The 17837-nt window shown below is 34.9% G+C and overlaps 2 protein-coding genes across 4 annotated transcripts in view; one reads left to right on the top strand and one right to left on the bottom strand.

Annotated features, from left to right (window-relative positions):
* Positions 1-17837, bottom strand: part of LOC129757313 (translation initiation factor IF-2-like) — a 451432-nt gene that overhangs the window by 155239 nt on the left and 278356 nt on the right. For all 3 annotated transcript variants that reach the window (XM_055754493.1, XM_055754494.1, XM_055754495.1), the window contains one exon: positions 5447-5926. In XM_055754493.1, the coding sequence (XP_055610468.1) occupies positions 5447-5531 (85 nt within the window). In that variant the 5' untranslated portion in view covers positions 5532-5926. The remainder of the gene's footprint in view (positions 1-5446; positions 5927-17837) is intronic.
* Positions 1-17837, top strand: part of LOC129757311 (uncharacterized) — a 103187-nt gene that overhangs the window by 11886 nt on the left and 73464 nt on the right. The gene's annotated exons all lie outside the window — the stretch shown is intronic.

Raw genomic sequence — 17837 nt, 5'->3', positions numbered from 1 at the left:
AAACCGAGCTCGCGAACGTTTTGACAAAATTTCTTATATAGGATGGCTAAAATACTTTTCATAACTCTTCATTTGGCATAAGAAAACTTTGCAGATAGGTTAAACGTATTTGAGGTTCTAAATGTGTATAAAAACATAAAAATATAAATAATTCAGGATGTGTGGCCAAAGATTCCCCACAAGCTATGATTTGCAAATTGGTTGCGTTTGTATAACTTATTGATGTTTCATCAAAAATTCCTTTTCCACTTGAAAGATCATGACAAAACTAAGATCATAAGCGTATGAGCATGTTTTTGTTATGCACTTTAGGTTCCCCATCGATGATAAGTAAATTTTTCTAACTTTTTGGAGCTTGATAAATAAAAGAAGCATATGATGCGTATTTCAGTCAACAACATATAGGAATATATGCTCACGCAAAGCGACGACGATGACAGTTGGTTTGAGATTTTTATCTCAACACACATCTGAGATATTAAAAGTGGCCCACGTTTCCCCATGGCCCACGATACCCCACTCTCCCCTACTGATTATTACATTGTAGTCGCAATATTCCAGTTGCTTTATTTTTTAATCTAATTTCAGGTTATATTACATTTTTATCCAGAACATATATAAGTGTTTGTGTTTAATTTTTGGATTTTTTTTTTCAAATTAATTGGCATGAAGTTTGGACATAAGTTAACAAGCATAACCAGCTGATAACCTGTTATTGATATTGTTTGAACTTTCTTCATATTTTTAAATCGATAGTAGGTACAGTAGGGTGTATTTATAATAGGGAAGGTAAAAAATGTATTTTTTTTTTCCTGAATTAATCTTACTAAAATACAAATAACGCTGTGTAAATTTGTTTGAAATTTGTTTTTAATTTAATTTTTTGTTGTGAAAAATTGTCATTTTACAACAAAATTGTATCCAATTTTTAAATGAGTCTATTGCATGATTTCTAAAATCGGAACCTTAACATTTCATTACTTTACAACGGTTATTGAATGTAAAAAGTTCTACAATTTCGTTTAATAGTTTGAAATACAAAAACAAACGTAAACTTTTGAATTAACTTCCAAGCTTTCAAACACAATTTGGTGCCAAATCGTAAATGCAACGAAAAAAACGAATTAATTTGAATGTTATACCAAATGCGAAACATTTGCAATTTGTTGTATCGAAAATTTTCAGCATTATCCAAAACCTTATTTTGAGAAAAAAAATCAACATTGACCTAGAAATGATACTACTCTTTTCATTGCTAAGGATAAACAATTTAAAAACAATCTCAAGCAACCAAAAGTCACATATTCACTTGAATAAGGGCATTGAAAGTTACATATTGGCTAACATAGAGAATCAACTGCCCAATTCCCTTTAGTGAACTTTATGTACTCATTAATTAACTTGAAAGCTGCAAAAGTGATGAATATGTACGTTGTGTGTGACTTGTTTTGCTCAATTCCCGTGAGTGAACTATATGTACTTATTAAAGAGTTTGAAAGTTGCGAAACTGATCTATACGTACGTTATACGGGACTTAAGTCACATAAAGGGCACAAAAGTGCTCAAAACAGGATTTGGTAAGTCACATAAAGGGCATTGAGGTGCTTTTAAAATCAAATCACCACTTCGAATTTTAGTTTCAGTTAGAAAACCATCTAGGCGTGGTCTTGTGGTAGCGTGTTCGATTCACATCACGAAGGTCGGGGTTCGATCCCCAAGCCGGGTAAGTTTTTTTTTTCGATAAGGAATGTAGGAAAGGCGCGTGGCATCATGGCGGCACCATGTACAGAACAAGTAAATAATCAAGAGTAGGTGATATGAACCGATGCCAAGGGTGCAGTTGAGATGGAGAGAGATTTTTTGCTCATTTTAAGATTTTTTGGAAGCTGAATTAAAAGGCCGCTGGAAGCTGAATAGAAGATCATTAAGACTTGTTTCGGAACTTGAAAGTATCAATAAGAACTTAAATTTTGAGCTGCATAGGACGTACTTCATATCAATGATGAGGCTGAGTGAGCGTTTTTGTACCTGTTTTATGGGATTTTTGGTTGCTTGGGAAAAACCCTAAATAAAATTTGTGTCGCAATACAACGTTTTAATTTGCACGATTGCAGGATTTGCACATGAAATTCAACAGAAAACAATTTTGACGGTCGCCATTGAAAGTGATAAGTATGTATACAATTTCAGCTTAAAAAATACATGACATTTTCTCACTCATATATTGCGAAGAAATGAGTACAAGTTCTTGGGCTGAAACATTTGATCATTGATCATCTATGTTAAATTCGACCTATATATTTTTATCCTGAGCGTTTTACTTTACATAAATTTGTAGGAATGGTTAATCAAATCAATCTTAATTTTATTTTATTTTTTTTTTATTCTGCTGGTTTGGGTTTCCAAATTGACTCTGATTATGTATAAAATATAAATTTTGAATCTAGAATTAGAACTTCGAAACTGCGATCTCCTGCAATTTATTTCTTCGATGAAATTCTCACATTGGTACGTTTATTTTGATTAAAAAAACTAAACTTCTAGCTGAAGCTCAATTCTGAATCTGAATTTTTCATTTGCGTAACGGATTTGAACCAACAAGCGAAATTTGTATCAAAACCCTCAACCAGAAATATCTAATTTAAATTCAGAATTTTCTCTTTTTCATTTGAATTCTTTCTCCAGGAATTTATTTGAAATTCAATCTTAATAAAAATTGTGAATGATGAAACAGTTTCAGAATTTTTGAATTCTGGACCACCATAGTGAAACTTTCTTAAGTTTCAAATTCTGCAAAAGAATTCAAAGATGAAATGTTGTAATGGAGGTGGTTTTAGTTTATTTTTTTCACATTCCGAAATGATGAGTTTTGAATATGGAAAATTCATCTTCTGAGGTTTCAAATGCAAAACTAAGATTCGAATCAGGCTTTTTCCAACGATGATTCAAACTGGATTTCATTGACAAATAAGCTGAATTAAGGATCCGAAATCTGATCGGACATGATCCAGACATCGAGTTTTAAAGTTTATAAACAAATTTGGATCCACAAAATCCAGAGTTATTCTAACCTAAACTTATCAGATGTTTTTCCGCTTATATCAGAGCCATACTATTCAAGGGTTTTTTCTCCAATATTTGTTAATATCAAAACAATTGAATAAAATTCATAAAGAACTTGAAAACCTGTTTTTAATATCAAAACACTTTGGTTAGGTTTAAATCACATTTAAAGTTTTAAAAAAATCGTTTTTGTTAATTTTTATGAAATTTGCTCAAAAAATTTGAACGCATAAAATGCAATTACATTTTTAATAAATCAATTCAAATTATAGTTTGATTTTGCTAATAATGTGAACTAAATCGAGCATCATCTGGGCAATATGGCAAGCTAAGTCTTATCTTTTTTGATTTTTTTTAAACCGTCAAAGAATTATGGAGATTTCGAGGTTTTGGCTTAAGTTCTGAGTCCAGATTATCACTCTTGAATCATTTAAGTCGTTTATGAAAATTTGATCAAAAATTTGAAATTTTTAGTTAAGAGAAGTACATTTCGCTTGGCTTTTTGGAACCTCACGGGGGAGGAGAGGGGGGATTAGGAACAGTGAGAGGACTTCGGGAATTGCATGATGGTTAATTTTCATTTCTTTTTGAGGCCGAAAAATATTGCGAAATGTTTATAATTTTTGCCCCTAAATGTATGCAGCATCATTATCCATCTTTTGAGTATATTTGTTTTTGAAAGAAACCTTTAAAATTTCAACTGAGTCCAAACATACATTACTATTTTTGATGTTTTAAGCCTTCAGTGCAAATTGATATCAAACCAATAATTTTGAAGATGTTGAGATTTGAATATTCTGCTGAATATTGCACTAATTTCGTTTGAATATTCTGCTATCAATGATCTTGCTTTATACTCCTTGCCTCAGTAAGTATTTTGAAACTTTTATGTGTTACAAAAAAGCAAACCCTTCCAAAATGTTCGAAAATGAATTAAAAAAGTGATCAATGTTCCCCCAGTTTACGGTACTTCTAAGATTAAGTTCGATTTGACAATATTTTTTCATGATTATTTAGATGTTTTTATTGAAAGTAAATTTGCGGTTAATAACTATGGCTCATTCCTTACATGACCGTTCGAAACTAAGTTGTAGACCATGTAAACTTTGTAAGAAAATTGAAATAGTCACAATTAAACCGGTTTATGTTTAAAAATGATAACCTCTTTAAAATACTATTCGAATTTTCAACTATATTATATTAAATATTCTGATTTCTAAGGCACCATCAAAAGTTGGTAATCATTTAGCCTTAAATACGCAAACTTCGAGCCAATTATAACGTCATGAACAGCTCCGACTGAATCCGGATTAACATATTCAAACGATTTTGGCAGAATAATACGAGAAATCATTTAGGAGGGCTTGCTAGCCTTTTCGCACGATCAAACAATTCAATAAAACTCCTCCAAGAATCGTTACCGAGAAAAAAATACCGTGGGTGGGTGGGTGCGATTCTCTTCATCTGCCTCTTATTTCGACTAGGATAGGAAACGCCCAACTTTTATTCCGAATTTTAATGTATACGCGCGTTTTTTTTTCTAGGCGAACGTTTTTGGAGGAAAGTTTCTCTCCCATTTTCAGAGGAGGAAAAACTGGTTGAGAGGCTGGATTTCTAGAATAGTAAATTAGCAGCGTGGTGTAACGTGGGGCTGGGAGATGGAAATAACTTTTCCTAGCAGCTTCCGGGTTCTTTCAATTGGATTTGATTGTTCGGACCAAAGCAAAAGTTTTGTTAAGAGAGTGATTCTTTTCTTTTTTTTTCCCCGTTCTGCTTCTGTCATCTGTTGGAGCGGAACTTTCCTGTAATTATAAATGTGCAAATGAGGCCCGTTTGGTACCAAGATTGTTCATTGGGGCCCATTGTTCCACATGTTTTATTTTCAATTATTTCTCTGATTGGAATTTTGATCGTTTGGAATTTTTTCTTGACGGTCGCCATGGGTTTGAGGGGTAAATTATTTTAGGTTTGAACCGTTGCAATTTATTTCTAACGGTCACCATGTAGAAAAAAGAGTTATTGATCATAACAATTTTAGATTAGAACACCAATTGAAAATTCCTGTATGGGTTCCAAGTTTTCTATTTCAGGAAATAAAAACGAGTCAACAATTGACAGTAATTGACATGGAAGTAATTGAGCAGAGCAGAAAAAAACTGACAAACGTCAAATGCATAATCCAGATAGGAGACCCAAGTACGCCTAGGAGTTCAACAGACAATAATGAGTTGATGTGTTCATTCCCTCCTCGCTCGCTCGCTTGTTCGCTATCGTTTGAATCGAAATGAGCACTCGTAAATCAACTCCCCTGGAAGTCAGCAAGCGCAGCGATGGGGTTTCTAATTTTCATTAGGGAAAAATGGGGCCGACTAAAAGTACTTACTGTTGTATGGCAGCGGAACGGTAAACGTGAATAGCAGCTGAAGTATTAATCCACCGTAAAGTACTTTTATCCTGGAAAGCTCCATCGTGTGCTGGGGTTTTCTTCCTATCCACTTGCTTCTTCACTTGTTATCTCTTCTTCGATGGGGCGCAGCAATAAGTCGTTGCTTCTAGAATCCGGAACACCTTTGGGGAGGTTCGATTTTTTCTGCCTTCTTCAACGACTTTCTCACAGTAAAATTACGTAACACGGCACGCTGAAGATGATTGATGTCTGACAAAAAGCTTTGCCAAGCCACGGATAATAAATGTCGTCAACGGTTGAACGTCTTTGTCGAGCTTCTTCTTCTCCTTCACCAGCAGTTGGGGGTGGACGAAATTAGTCAGTCGCTTTCTGCACCTTATCCACGCGAAGACGTTTTGTGTGGATTTTCACCTTCCTGTCGGCAGGGGTCCTGGGCGGAAATTAAATGGAGAAACACTGAAAGGAAGATGAGAGAAAAAAGATTGAAAATTTTGTTAATTAAATTATGCTTCGGCAAAATTAATTTGCTTGTAAGACATTATTCGGTGTGCCTTTATCTAGGTTAGGGGGATTTAAAAGAGATTTGTGTAAGGGATGAATTTGACGAGTTTTACACAAGTTTTCAATTCCAAGGTTTAATAAACGTTAAATTCAGACAATCTAATTTCAATTTAACTGGTATGTATTTGCGCAAATTTTAGAAACGAATTTTGAAAAAAAAAAAGTCAGTGCTGTTAGCAGTCAAATACTGGCCAAAAAAATTGCTTTGAGTATCGAATCCGGACTCCGGACTTTATAATCTGGAATCTAAACACTGATCTCTTAAATCTGTACTCTGAAAACTTTGTTCTGGGCTGTTGATTCTAGATTCTAGGATTTTATTTTTGACTTTTATCTGGAATTTAGAGCTTGAATTTAGACTTTGAGCTCTGGATTCATTGTTCCGGACTCTTGGCTTTGGCTTTTAGACTCTGGACTCTTGACTCTGCACTAAGGACTCAAAAAATGTGGACTCTTACCTGAGCTCTGAACACTAAACTCTTGACTTTGAACTTTAAACTCGGGAATCTCAACTCTCTGAACACTGGATTCCGGACTTTCAAACTTGGACTCTAAAATTTGAATTCTGGAGTTTGGACTCTGGAAATCAAACTCTTGACTTTGGGCTCTGAGCTCTGAACTCCGTACTCTGGACTATGGACTCTGGACTCTAGACTCTGGACTCTGGACTCTGGACTCTGAATTCTGAATTCTGAACTTGGGACTCTTGACTTTGGACTCTGAAATCTGGACTCTGGACTCTAGACTCTGGACTCTGGACTCTGGACTCTGGACTCTGGACTCTGGACTCTGGACTCTGGACTCTGGACTCTGGACTCTGGACTCTGGACTCTGAATTCTGAATTCTGAACTTGGGACTCTGGACTTTGGACTCTGAAATCTGAACTCTGGACTCTAGACTCTGGACTCCGGACTCTGAACTCTGGACTCTGGACTCTGATTTCTAGACTCTGAACTCTGGACTCTGGACTCTGGACTCTGATTTCTAGACTTTGAACTCTGGACTCTGAATTCTGAATTCTGAACTTGGGACTCTAGAATTTGGACTCTGAAATCTGGACTCTGGACTCTGGACTCTGGACTCTGGACTCTGAATTCTGATTTCTGAACTTCGGACTCTGGACTTTAGACTCTGGACTCTGGACTCTGGACTCTGGACTCTGGACTCTGGACTCTGGACTCTGGACTCTGGACTCTGGACTCTGGACTCTGGACTCTGGACTCTGGACTCTGATTTCTAGACTCTGAACTCTGGACTCTGAATTTTGAATTCTGAACTTGGGACTCTGGACTTTGGACTCTGAAATCTGGACTCTGGACTCTGGACTCTGGACTCTGAACTCTGGACTCTGGACGCTGAACTCTGAACTCCGGACTCTGGATTCTGGACTTTGGACTCTGGACTCTGGACTCTGGACTCTGATTTCTGGACTCTGATTTCTGGACTCTGAACTCTGGACTCTGAATTCTGAACGTGGGACTCTGGACTTTGGACTCTGAAATCTGGACTCTAGACTTACAACTCTGGAAAATGGACTTTGGACTCCCGACTCTGAATTTGGAATTCTGGACTTAAGACTTTGGGCTCTAGACTCTAGACTCTGGACACTGGACTCTGGACTCTGAACTTGGGACTCTGAACTTTGGACAATGGACTCTGGGCTCTAGACTCTTGACTTTGGGTCTCTGTATTTTGGTCTCTAGACTCTAGAATCTGGACTCTTGAATTCTAGGCTCGAGAATCATAACTCTTTGAACTCAGGATTCTAGACTCTCAAACTTTTGAATTTTGAAAATTGAATTTTGGAGTTTGGACTCTTGAGCTCGGACTTTGGCCTCTGGAATCTTGATTCTGCACTGAGGACTCAAAAATGTGGACTATTGACTAAGCTCTGAACACTGAACTCTTGACTTTGAATTTCAAATTCGAGAATCTCAACTCTCTAAAAATTGGATTACGGAATCTCAAGCTTGGACTCTGAAATTTGAATTCTGGAGTTTGGAAAATTAACAAGTAATTTTTGTTCTTGAATAATGACGGTAATGAGAAAAATTAATGATAAACAAAATACGACGGCCAAAGCGCGATCCCAAACTGACTGAATGGTAATGGACGACGAAACCTACGCCAAAGCCGACTACAAGCAGCTTCCGGGACAGGAGTTTTATACGGCAAAAGGAAGGGAAAAGGTAGCAGATATTTTCAAGCACATGAAACTGTCAAAGTTCGCGAAGAAATATCTGGTTTGGCAAGCCATCTGTACCTGTGGCTTGAAAAGCAGCATTTTCATAGCTTCCGGGACTATCAACCAAGAAATTTACACACGGTTGTTCCGTACTGTTTCGGCCGGATTTGGCATCTTGCCATTACGGTAAAAAGGCCATGGAGTGGTACGCCGCCAACAACGTGCAGGTGGTCCCCAAGGACAAGAACCCTCCTAACAAGCCAGAGCTCCGCCCAATTGAGAAATACTGGGCTATTGTCAAGCGGAACCTAAAGAAGACCAAAAAAACTGCTAAGGACGAGCAGCAGTTCAAGGCAAACTGACTTTCTGCGGCGAAGAAGGTGGACAAGGTGGCTGTACAAAATCTGATGGCAGGGGTTGAGCGTAAGGCCCGGCAACTCGGATTTCGAAAAGCGGAAGCTTAACTGAATATTTTTCCTGAATTTTATACTTATTAAACTTAAAAAAGAAATTTAATTTGATTTTTTAAATAAACGATTTCACCGATTTACACGCGTTTTCCCTTGACCAAATTTTGACCGTATCACCCTTTAGTTCTACCCTGAGCTTAGACTTAAACATTTTATTTTTTGATTAAAACATTGAATTGGATAAAAAATAGTTTTTCGTTCAAAATACCAGTGTTAAAGTGAAAAAAGACAAAAAACCAAACAATTCCAATATAGAAGCGCTTCGAAAAAAAAACTGCATGTTCTATTTTGTAACATTCATCATTAAGAACTTTCGTATCGCAAACTGTTGACTGTAGCAAAATCATCAGCTTAGAAATTACATATTTTAAAATAAAAGAATGGTTATCTGGAAATTTACGAGATTTGACGAATAACCTAAAGTCTAACTAATCAACTTCTTTCGATAGTAGAAAATCTTTCTCAATTTTTTTTTAATTTTTGCAGCAAGAATCAGACAAGTTTGTTGGTTAAAGTACTTTGATTTTGAGTCTTGAGTTTTATAATTGCAAATCAATTTTTGAGGCAATGAAAAAGTTTAGAATGTATGCAATACTACTATCTAAAAAGATAGATAGATAAGATTTCATTTACAGTAGAGTGTTAAAATCTTCATTTTAATTTTTTTCCCGGGAACCCGAGAAATTGCCAGCCATTGGCATTGTCGCGCAGTGGTTCAAATCCCCAAAAAGCTGGAAAAAGTCCGTTGTTCAAGTTTGTGACAACCAATTTTTTTATTTAGGATTCAAAGCTCCAATATTCGAGGAACGTTATGATGTATTTAGATATTTTTAGAATCTTTTATACACCCTTCATGGAACAAACAAACATGAACGATAACTTAAGGTTGTCAGAACTTCTTCAGCACGTATCTGGACCGAACAAACTGGGAAATTTTTCATAAAAACCTAGAAAAATCCGGGCATTTTATTTTTAATTGACGACCAAAATTCCGGGCAATATCAATCAAGATAAAAAAATTGAAAAAATAATTTTTCCATCAAAATCCAAAACAGATTTTAATCGTATTTAGACTTCAGAAAACCTTTCATGATTATTTTTGCCAAATCTGCTCAAAAAATCTTGTTTTAAAACATAATTTAATATTTTTATTTGATTTGCCAAATTAAGTAAAAAAATCCGGGCAAAATCCGTACATTTTTCTATGAAATCCGGGAAATCGGGCCGGACCGGACTGTTCCCAAATTTTGTATCAAATATCCGGGCAAACTCGGATAAAACCGGGCAATCTGGCAACCATACGATAACTTGAACACAAGAAATTTTTTTTTATTTTTTATTCTTAACTCAAAACATCTCAAAAAGCATCTTTATTAATTTTTTTTAATATCTATACCGAAGTGATATATTATAATTTATTTTACAGTTTGGAGATTAAAAACATCCTTAATATCATGAGCTTCTTTTGTTTCACATAGTTAAGATCCCAATATTTGATGATAAAAAAAAGATTTTCTCTGCTTATTTTTTGGAAACAAAAAATATAGCTTACGCTGTCGATAGCCGTAGTAAATAATAAAACTGTTGGATAGGTGAAAGCCTCAACAAAAATATACCTTAAAATCAGCTGCTAATTTTTGCATTATTTTGAATACGATAGCTTTTAGTGGAGCGCTTTTTGGTTAAAAAATGAAAATTTTAAAGTATTTGAAGTAAATCAAGCACTGTTTCACCATAAAGATCAGTTTTAAAATTCATACAATTAACCTTGAGGAATTACGGAGTGTATGCTTCATTTTTACAAAAATATTCATATATAATTGAAAAATGTTCAATTTTCCAGTATAAAGCTCAAATACTATTTTGGCATTTTTTTTTTCAAACTACATAGCCGGTCAAAGAGAAGTAGGCTTTGCAGCGGTGATGACGGGTGTGTTTTTCTCAGCAGCAAAATTTAAAATAGAGAAAAATTTCGAAAATTAACTTTAAAAGTGAAGTGAATCAAAATGTGTGGACCTGAATTTTCCGGATTGGTTGACGCACCTGCATTGAAATGAAATATGGCCGGAAGAGCTTCCCGGAGAAGCTTAATTCAAAATCATGGCAGATTCGGCAGCAGTTAATCGCTTACAAGTTTCCTCTGGATGTATCCCAGTCCCATTTGGCGCAGTAAAGGTCGTTTTATGGTAAGATCTGTCCATTTAATTTAGGTTAATTTCGAAGAAGTGTTGAATACTTTTGTAAGTTTAAACTACATCACTTTTCCTTATTCATCAATCCTCTCTGCCAAGTACGATTTTCCTACAAAACCCTTAATAACCTTTCTTTTTCCTGTCTGAAACAGCATCTTTATATGTAGGGTCGTATGAGTTCTCTGCACCTGAAAAGTTCATTTAGCTAATCAGACTATCTCTATATGATTACATTGACTTGCCACGGTGTGCATTGTGGTACCACACTGATGCTCAATAACAACACTTGAAATGAGTATTGAATCCAGGTACTCATTTTGGCATCTTGTGTTGGGCTTGATTATTAGTTGTACCTCGTGTATCAGCCAATGCTAGATGTGTGTAGTCACCCTATGCTATGCTATGCTATGTATATTGGCTTCAATAAACGACAAACATTGTTAACAATGTTTTTCATATAAGAAATTCCCGATTTATGGGCTCCCAAGAAGATTATTTTCTTCTTCTTCTTCTTCTAACACCAACATGGCCAAAACTTGTATGCATCCTGGAAAATGAAAAACTTGCGTTTTTCATTTTTCTTTTCAACATAGTATCTGATACTTGGAATATGCATTGCAGATACTACTACGGCCAGGCCAACCATGTGATGAAAACGCAAAAGATACAGAAAAAAGGGAGGGATGAAGCGTGGAGTTCCCTGCCAAACGCTTCTTACGATTATGTTGGATTAGGTTATTAAGTGCAATGTTTGATATGTACAGTTAGAATAAGAAAAACCCGATTTAATACACTTGACAGTGGATTGTAGCCTTTCTTACAGCCTGTAAATTATATTTGGGTACATATGTCACAAAATGAATTATGATTAATGAATTTCATACGCAGTAAATCCAAAAAGAATTTAGGAAATAAAAATTTGAAGTTTTAATTGGAGATTTTTGAATGACTAGATTCTGGAATATCTTGTAAAATTTCGTTTCTATGACATTATAATCTAACTCAATTTACTCTTTTTGGAGTTATAGCATATGGTAACTTCAAAATGGAAGGGGTATAAAAATTAAGAATACAATTTGAAAAATGATGCATGACCATGTATTTCAAATAATCCAACCTCTCAAGTAATGGATACATAGATAAAATTATTGGATAAAATTTCAATTGCTAGAGTAAAATTCGATACCGAAACGTAGAAAATCGGTAGAATAAATTTTGAAAATCAAAAATTTTGAAAATTTTGAAATCGCAATATTTTTAATTATGTAAGTTTGCCATTTTTTCAATTGCCAAGTTTTTCAATTTTGTCAATTTTGTCAAATTTGCCACTTTTGTCAAATTTGTCAATTTTGCCAGTTTTGTCAATTTTGTCAGTTTTGTCAATTTTGTCAATTTAGTGAATTTTGTCGATTTTCTGATTGTCAATTTGGCCAATTTTAACAATTTTTTCAATTTTCTAAGATTTTGTCAATTTGTCAATCTCTTCAATTTTGTCAATTTTGTCAATTTTATCAATTTTGTCAGTTTTGTCAATTTTGTCAATTTAGTGAATTTTGTCGATTTTGTCATCGTCAACTTGGTCAATTTTGCAAATTTTCTCGATTTTGTCAATTTTCTCGATTTTGTCAATTTTATAAATTTTGTCAATTTTCATGATTTTGTCAACTTTGTCAATTTTGCCATTTTTGTCAAATCAGTGAATTATGTCAAGTCATTAAAGTTTGTCAATTTCGTCAATTTGGTCGATTTTGTCATTTTTTTTTTTAATTTTGTCAATTTTGTCATTTTTCTTTTTGTCAACCTGGCCAAAATGGTTAATTCGGATAGTTTTATCTGTTTCTTCATTCAACTTTGTCGAATATTATTATTAGCTTTTTAGCTTTATATGCATGTTTTAAAAAAAAACCAAATGCTTCAAACTCTACTATGGAGGGCTTGGTGGCGCTACTGTTTGGTTGTTATTTTCCACTGGCTCCAGCAAGTGAAAGTTCGGATTGACTTCCAAGCCGTCCTCGTTTTTTTCTAAACACCAACCCCAACAACAACAACGCAACAATTGCACAGGTTTTTCGATGCGAACGAAAAGTTTTCATCGCGCAACGTTAGATCTGGAGAGAGGAAGAGAAAAGGGAACAAAAAAAAACCAAGCCCGAGAGCTTAAAGGATTCAGTAGCATTTGTCCTATTGGATTCAATTTGCTTCCACGGGCGAAATTCTCTCCTGTCGTTCGTGCTTAGAAAAAGCTCCCTGAGCACGAACGGCACGTGAAAAGATGAGATGGTGTGCATACATCGTCCGCGTTCCCTCCCGTGTCGTTTTCCCCTTCTCAGAGCAATCTATGCTTGAGAATCTATCGTTGGGCGAGACGGGACTTACCATCACTATAGAAATATGCGATGTGAGGGTCTAGTCCTTCGGCTTGAGTCATTCGAATTTGGGGTTGTACCTCACGGTGCAATCCCTTTACATGAACTTTAGTTTTGGGTATCAGTCCCGAAATTAAGTTTTTGGCTCCTGTTCGCCTTAGGGTGGACTGGTATATACTTATGTAATTTCTACGTTTACTGGTAATATATAAATTATGACATTTTGTTTACTGACATCTATTTGACAATAAACTCATATTTATCGTTCGATTGGAAGCGCCCTCTGTTTTCCTTATGGGGAATTACACGGAGTGAAAGCGTACCCAGCGCTTATCGCTCCATGTTTTCGATCATCTTCATGAGTGATTGTTGGAAAATGCTGGCAAGCCAAATGGATACGTTTTTTGGAGTGATGATTTGATGATAATTACTATGAAAATTTATTTTTCAAACTATTTTGTTTTTTTTTCTTTCTTTTATACATTGAAGAGGGAAAAAAATCAAATTTTTTAAGACCAAAATCATTTTTATTGTACTGCCCAGTTTCGCAAAAACGTAGTGACAAAGTTTACAAAAATTCACACCAATACATACAAATACACTGACATCGTCTGAACTCGTCGAGCTGATTCGATAGGTACCTATAAAGGTAGGGGAACATGCCCTATTATGCGCCACCTAAGCGAATCGTTGATTTTCTGTATATTCCACGTACAAATTGTGTTAAAAATGTGTGTAATCGTTGAAGAAAAGTGTTTTCTACAAATTGCTATGACTTTTCATTACTCAAATTGCTATAGTTTATTCAAAACCATGATTTTTAAAAACCATATTCAAAGCCACAGAACAAGACTGTGTTGCGAATACGCGCCGCTGTGTATTCAATACGCGCCAAGCAGCCGAACACACCCGAGAGCAGCCGAAGAACGAAAACACACCAATACTTACAGACACTTTGACGGAAAAGAAAATCAAAATGGACTAATAGAAATTTAACAAAAAATGAAAAATAGATTTTTTGCGCTGAATTAACGCTCAAAATATGGTTTTAGACTTTTTGTTCATTCTCAATGAAAATTGGCCTTTTTGAAAAATTAATGCTATTTTCAGCCTACTACGATTGGCGCGTTATAACGAGCATGTGGGCCGTGATAGAACATACCCATGAAAAGCATACCTTAGCGAGTTCAGTAAGATTTTTTAGCATAAAATCATATTTTAGATTCTCCTCTATCGATGTGTCAAAAATATTGTCTTATTCGTTTTTCTCTGCTTGGTGACACCTTATTAAAAGTGTTTAAAAATTTAGATCGAAATAAAGAAAAACCTAAATTGTGAAATTATCACGCAACAGGGGCATTTTAAGGAAAAATTCATACTTGCCATGACCAATCACAGCATTTAAAACAAATTGGTAATATTTTGCAGGCTTAAAATGTTTCAGATTCTTCAAAACAAGAGTGGCGCGTATTAGCCACATGGGGCGTTATATGAACTTTTCCCCTATATCTAAGACCCATAATTAAGGATCTCACAAATCGACCGATAACTATACCTTTCTGGAAGAAAGGCAAAAAAGGATTAATCTCACCCGAAACTTCCTTAAGTTTGACGATTCTTCCAACAGGCCTGAGACGCTCATCTCTATCAGTTTATTGATTTCACTTTTTACGAACGTTATGTGCAGACGCTTGATGCTCTCATTACATGATTTTCCGTCCTATTTATGCTTTGAGAAGACTTCTACAGTAAGCTTTCCAGATTGCCGGTTTTAAATGAAATTTTTGAGACAAGTCCAGTCCGGCCCTTATACCCGGATATTGTTGGAAACTGCCCGGATTTTTCCCAGTTTTATTCACATTATTTTCATAACTGGAATCTTTTATCCAAAGAACGGTTCACAGAAATTATCTTATGTTGCAGTACATTTCTTTTCAGCACCTGCACCGGCTCCAGCTGTTATAGCGGCCACTAAACATCATTCACCAATTTTGGCAATAAACTAGGCTTGAAGACATCAACTTAACAAGAATTAACACTAAACAAACTCACAGCATTCAACTTCGGAAAATTTTTCAGGACAAATTACAATTTAAAATGATCCCAAGAAGATTATTTTTTAAACCACAAAAATTCAGGATTGAAAATCAAAAACAAACTTATTAAGTATTACAAAAAATTATGGAAAATTGTCTAAAAAATGTGGTAAAACAAAAACAAAGGATTCTATGAAATTATTTGAAAATAAAAAAAATATGAAGATGAAAAAAGTCAGTTTTAGGACAATTTCGAAGGATTTTTTTTTAATAAAAACATCTTACCAAATAATTTTATTGGTTATTTAACGAAACTGCATTTTCTAGCATATGTTTTGAAAATTTGCTTCGCCCCCCCTTCCCCCCAAAAAGACACAATAAGATAGTTAAAATCACACTGCTTTTAGTTATAGAAACCAGAATTCTAAATCTGTATTGAAACTTGTAATACAATAGTATAGGGGGCCCTTTGAAATTATGTGTCAGAAATTTAACACTTATATAATTTTAGGGGCGCCCCTAGTGTACGCATTCCTCATTTTTCGAAAAATCTTTTAAATCGAAGAACACGACATCGATCATCTAAAAATAGATTAACATTTTGAAAGCTCCTTAAATACGATTCAAATCATCGATGTCTAATTATCATAAACGATTTTATTGAACTTATTTATACTCTGTTAAGATTACCAGCAAATACATTTTACGTAAATCAGACAAGCGAATTAATTTGCATAGGTATACGATTGCATGCAGATTATTACGAATCAATGCAGTTATATACGATTGTATAGCATATATCTCCAAGTGGCAAGCATAGTTGCGAGCTTATTTTCTGTTCTTCAGTTTACAAGTTTTGTTTAAATTACAAGAAATGTCATTGTTTCAGTCAAAAATATATTCACGAAATTTAAATAAATATTAGAACAAACATTTATGCTATCACAGAGTGAGTAATGCTTTTCAAACATACTTACGGCCTGGGTATCGGGTAGAAATGTTTCGCCGCCGCGCTCTTAATTTCGAATTATTATCAATTATCATCGTATATCGGTGGTTTTACGGATTTTTTTGCGAATTATCGTACACAAAGGTCAAGTTCATATGTTCATAAATGCGAGTCTCTTTTCTTGTCGTAATAAAATCATGCAATGCATTTAAATTAAAGAATAAGTATCGATAAGATAAAGAATATGTATTGGTCGCACATAGTAGGAGCAGATATTCGAAAATGAGTTTAAATAACATTCTATACGATATTATCTGTAAAATGAAATACGATTTCTGGTTGTCTGGGCATTTATTCTGTCTGTAAGGCCTAAACCGGCTAAGTCGGTGTATGTCTTTAAAAATGATGCATGACCCCTACAAAATTCATAATTCATCCCAGAAACATGTAAGTTAAACAAAATTTCAAATGCCGTCTGGAAATGAGAATCGAACTCACAACATCATTTTAATATTGTCTTGTCAATACGGTGATTGACCGTAGCAGAAAGAGTATGATAATTAACCCGAGACGAGGTCTGGATAAGTAATCATACGTAATCCGGTAACGCTTGGAGGTTAATGCCGAATATCTCAAGACTGCGATAAACGAAGCTATATTTGATTTTCTATTGTGGTTTTACTTTAAGCTGACCGTCTTACCCGACTTTCCTCTAAAGGTAGATTCAAACTACAATTTAAATTTATCATTCAAAAAATATTTCATAATCATTACAAATAAACGTAAGCGAAAAACAGTAATCAAAATAAATTTTCTTGAATTTATACTAAGCTCGTGCTTTTCCGAGACTCATTACAATGAAACCCGATGCTTAAGATCTTTACCGATATCATTTTTGAAAAGAAGTCGACAAGTATATACGTTTTTGATGACTTTGATGACCAAAAATTAAGTCGTGGAGGATATGATTGGATTATGAATATTTGAAACTTCCACGGCCGAAAGCCTTAGAGTGAATTAAATTGTCTGTCAAGAGCTTTCTTTGATCATTCAGTAAAGCGATCAAATTCTCAACTTCCATTGAGAAGAGTGACACCGATAATGCTGATAAGATAAAAAGAATACACTGGTGAACGTTGAAAATTCAGCATCATCACAATATGGTAATGAAAACGAGAAAAAAAATGTAAACGGCTCTCGGGCAGGAAAATGAATGGAAAAAAGTCACATGTCAAGCACGCAATAATCGCGCCGAAATCGTGTTGTTGGCCATGTTTAGCGGTCGGTTGCCTGCCGAGGGCTGTTGAACGTTAGTGGAGGATTTTCATTCATCTTCGCCTGTTGTGTGCTCCTGCCGGTTACAAGCTGTAATTAGCTGAGTTTGGATTGGCTGTTAAACGGGACTCTTCATCACGATTACTAACTAACAAGTATGCTAAATTTGGAGCGAAGTGCTCTTTATCTTTCTGAATATAAATCGATCTTAAAAAAATATCTTTAAAAAATTTGAAAACTTCATAAAAAAAAATCATTTTTGTTTTACAAATATATTCAAATATACTCTCTAATAGAAACTCCAGCAAATTAGCTTAGCGTTGACCTCAGCC

This window comes from Uranotaenia lowii, chromosome 3 (assembly GCF_029784155.1).
Source record: "Uranotaenia lowii strain MFRU-FL chromosome 3, ASM2978415v1, whole genome shotgun sequence".
Lineage (NCBI taxonomy): Eukaryota > Metazoa > Arthropoda > Insecta > Diptera > Culicidae > Uranotaenia > Uranotaenia lowii.
The sequence above is the reverse complement of the archived record's forward strand: the minus strand, read 5'-3'. Positions and strand labels throughout refer to the sequence as shown.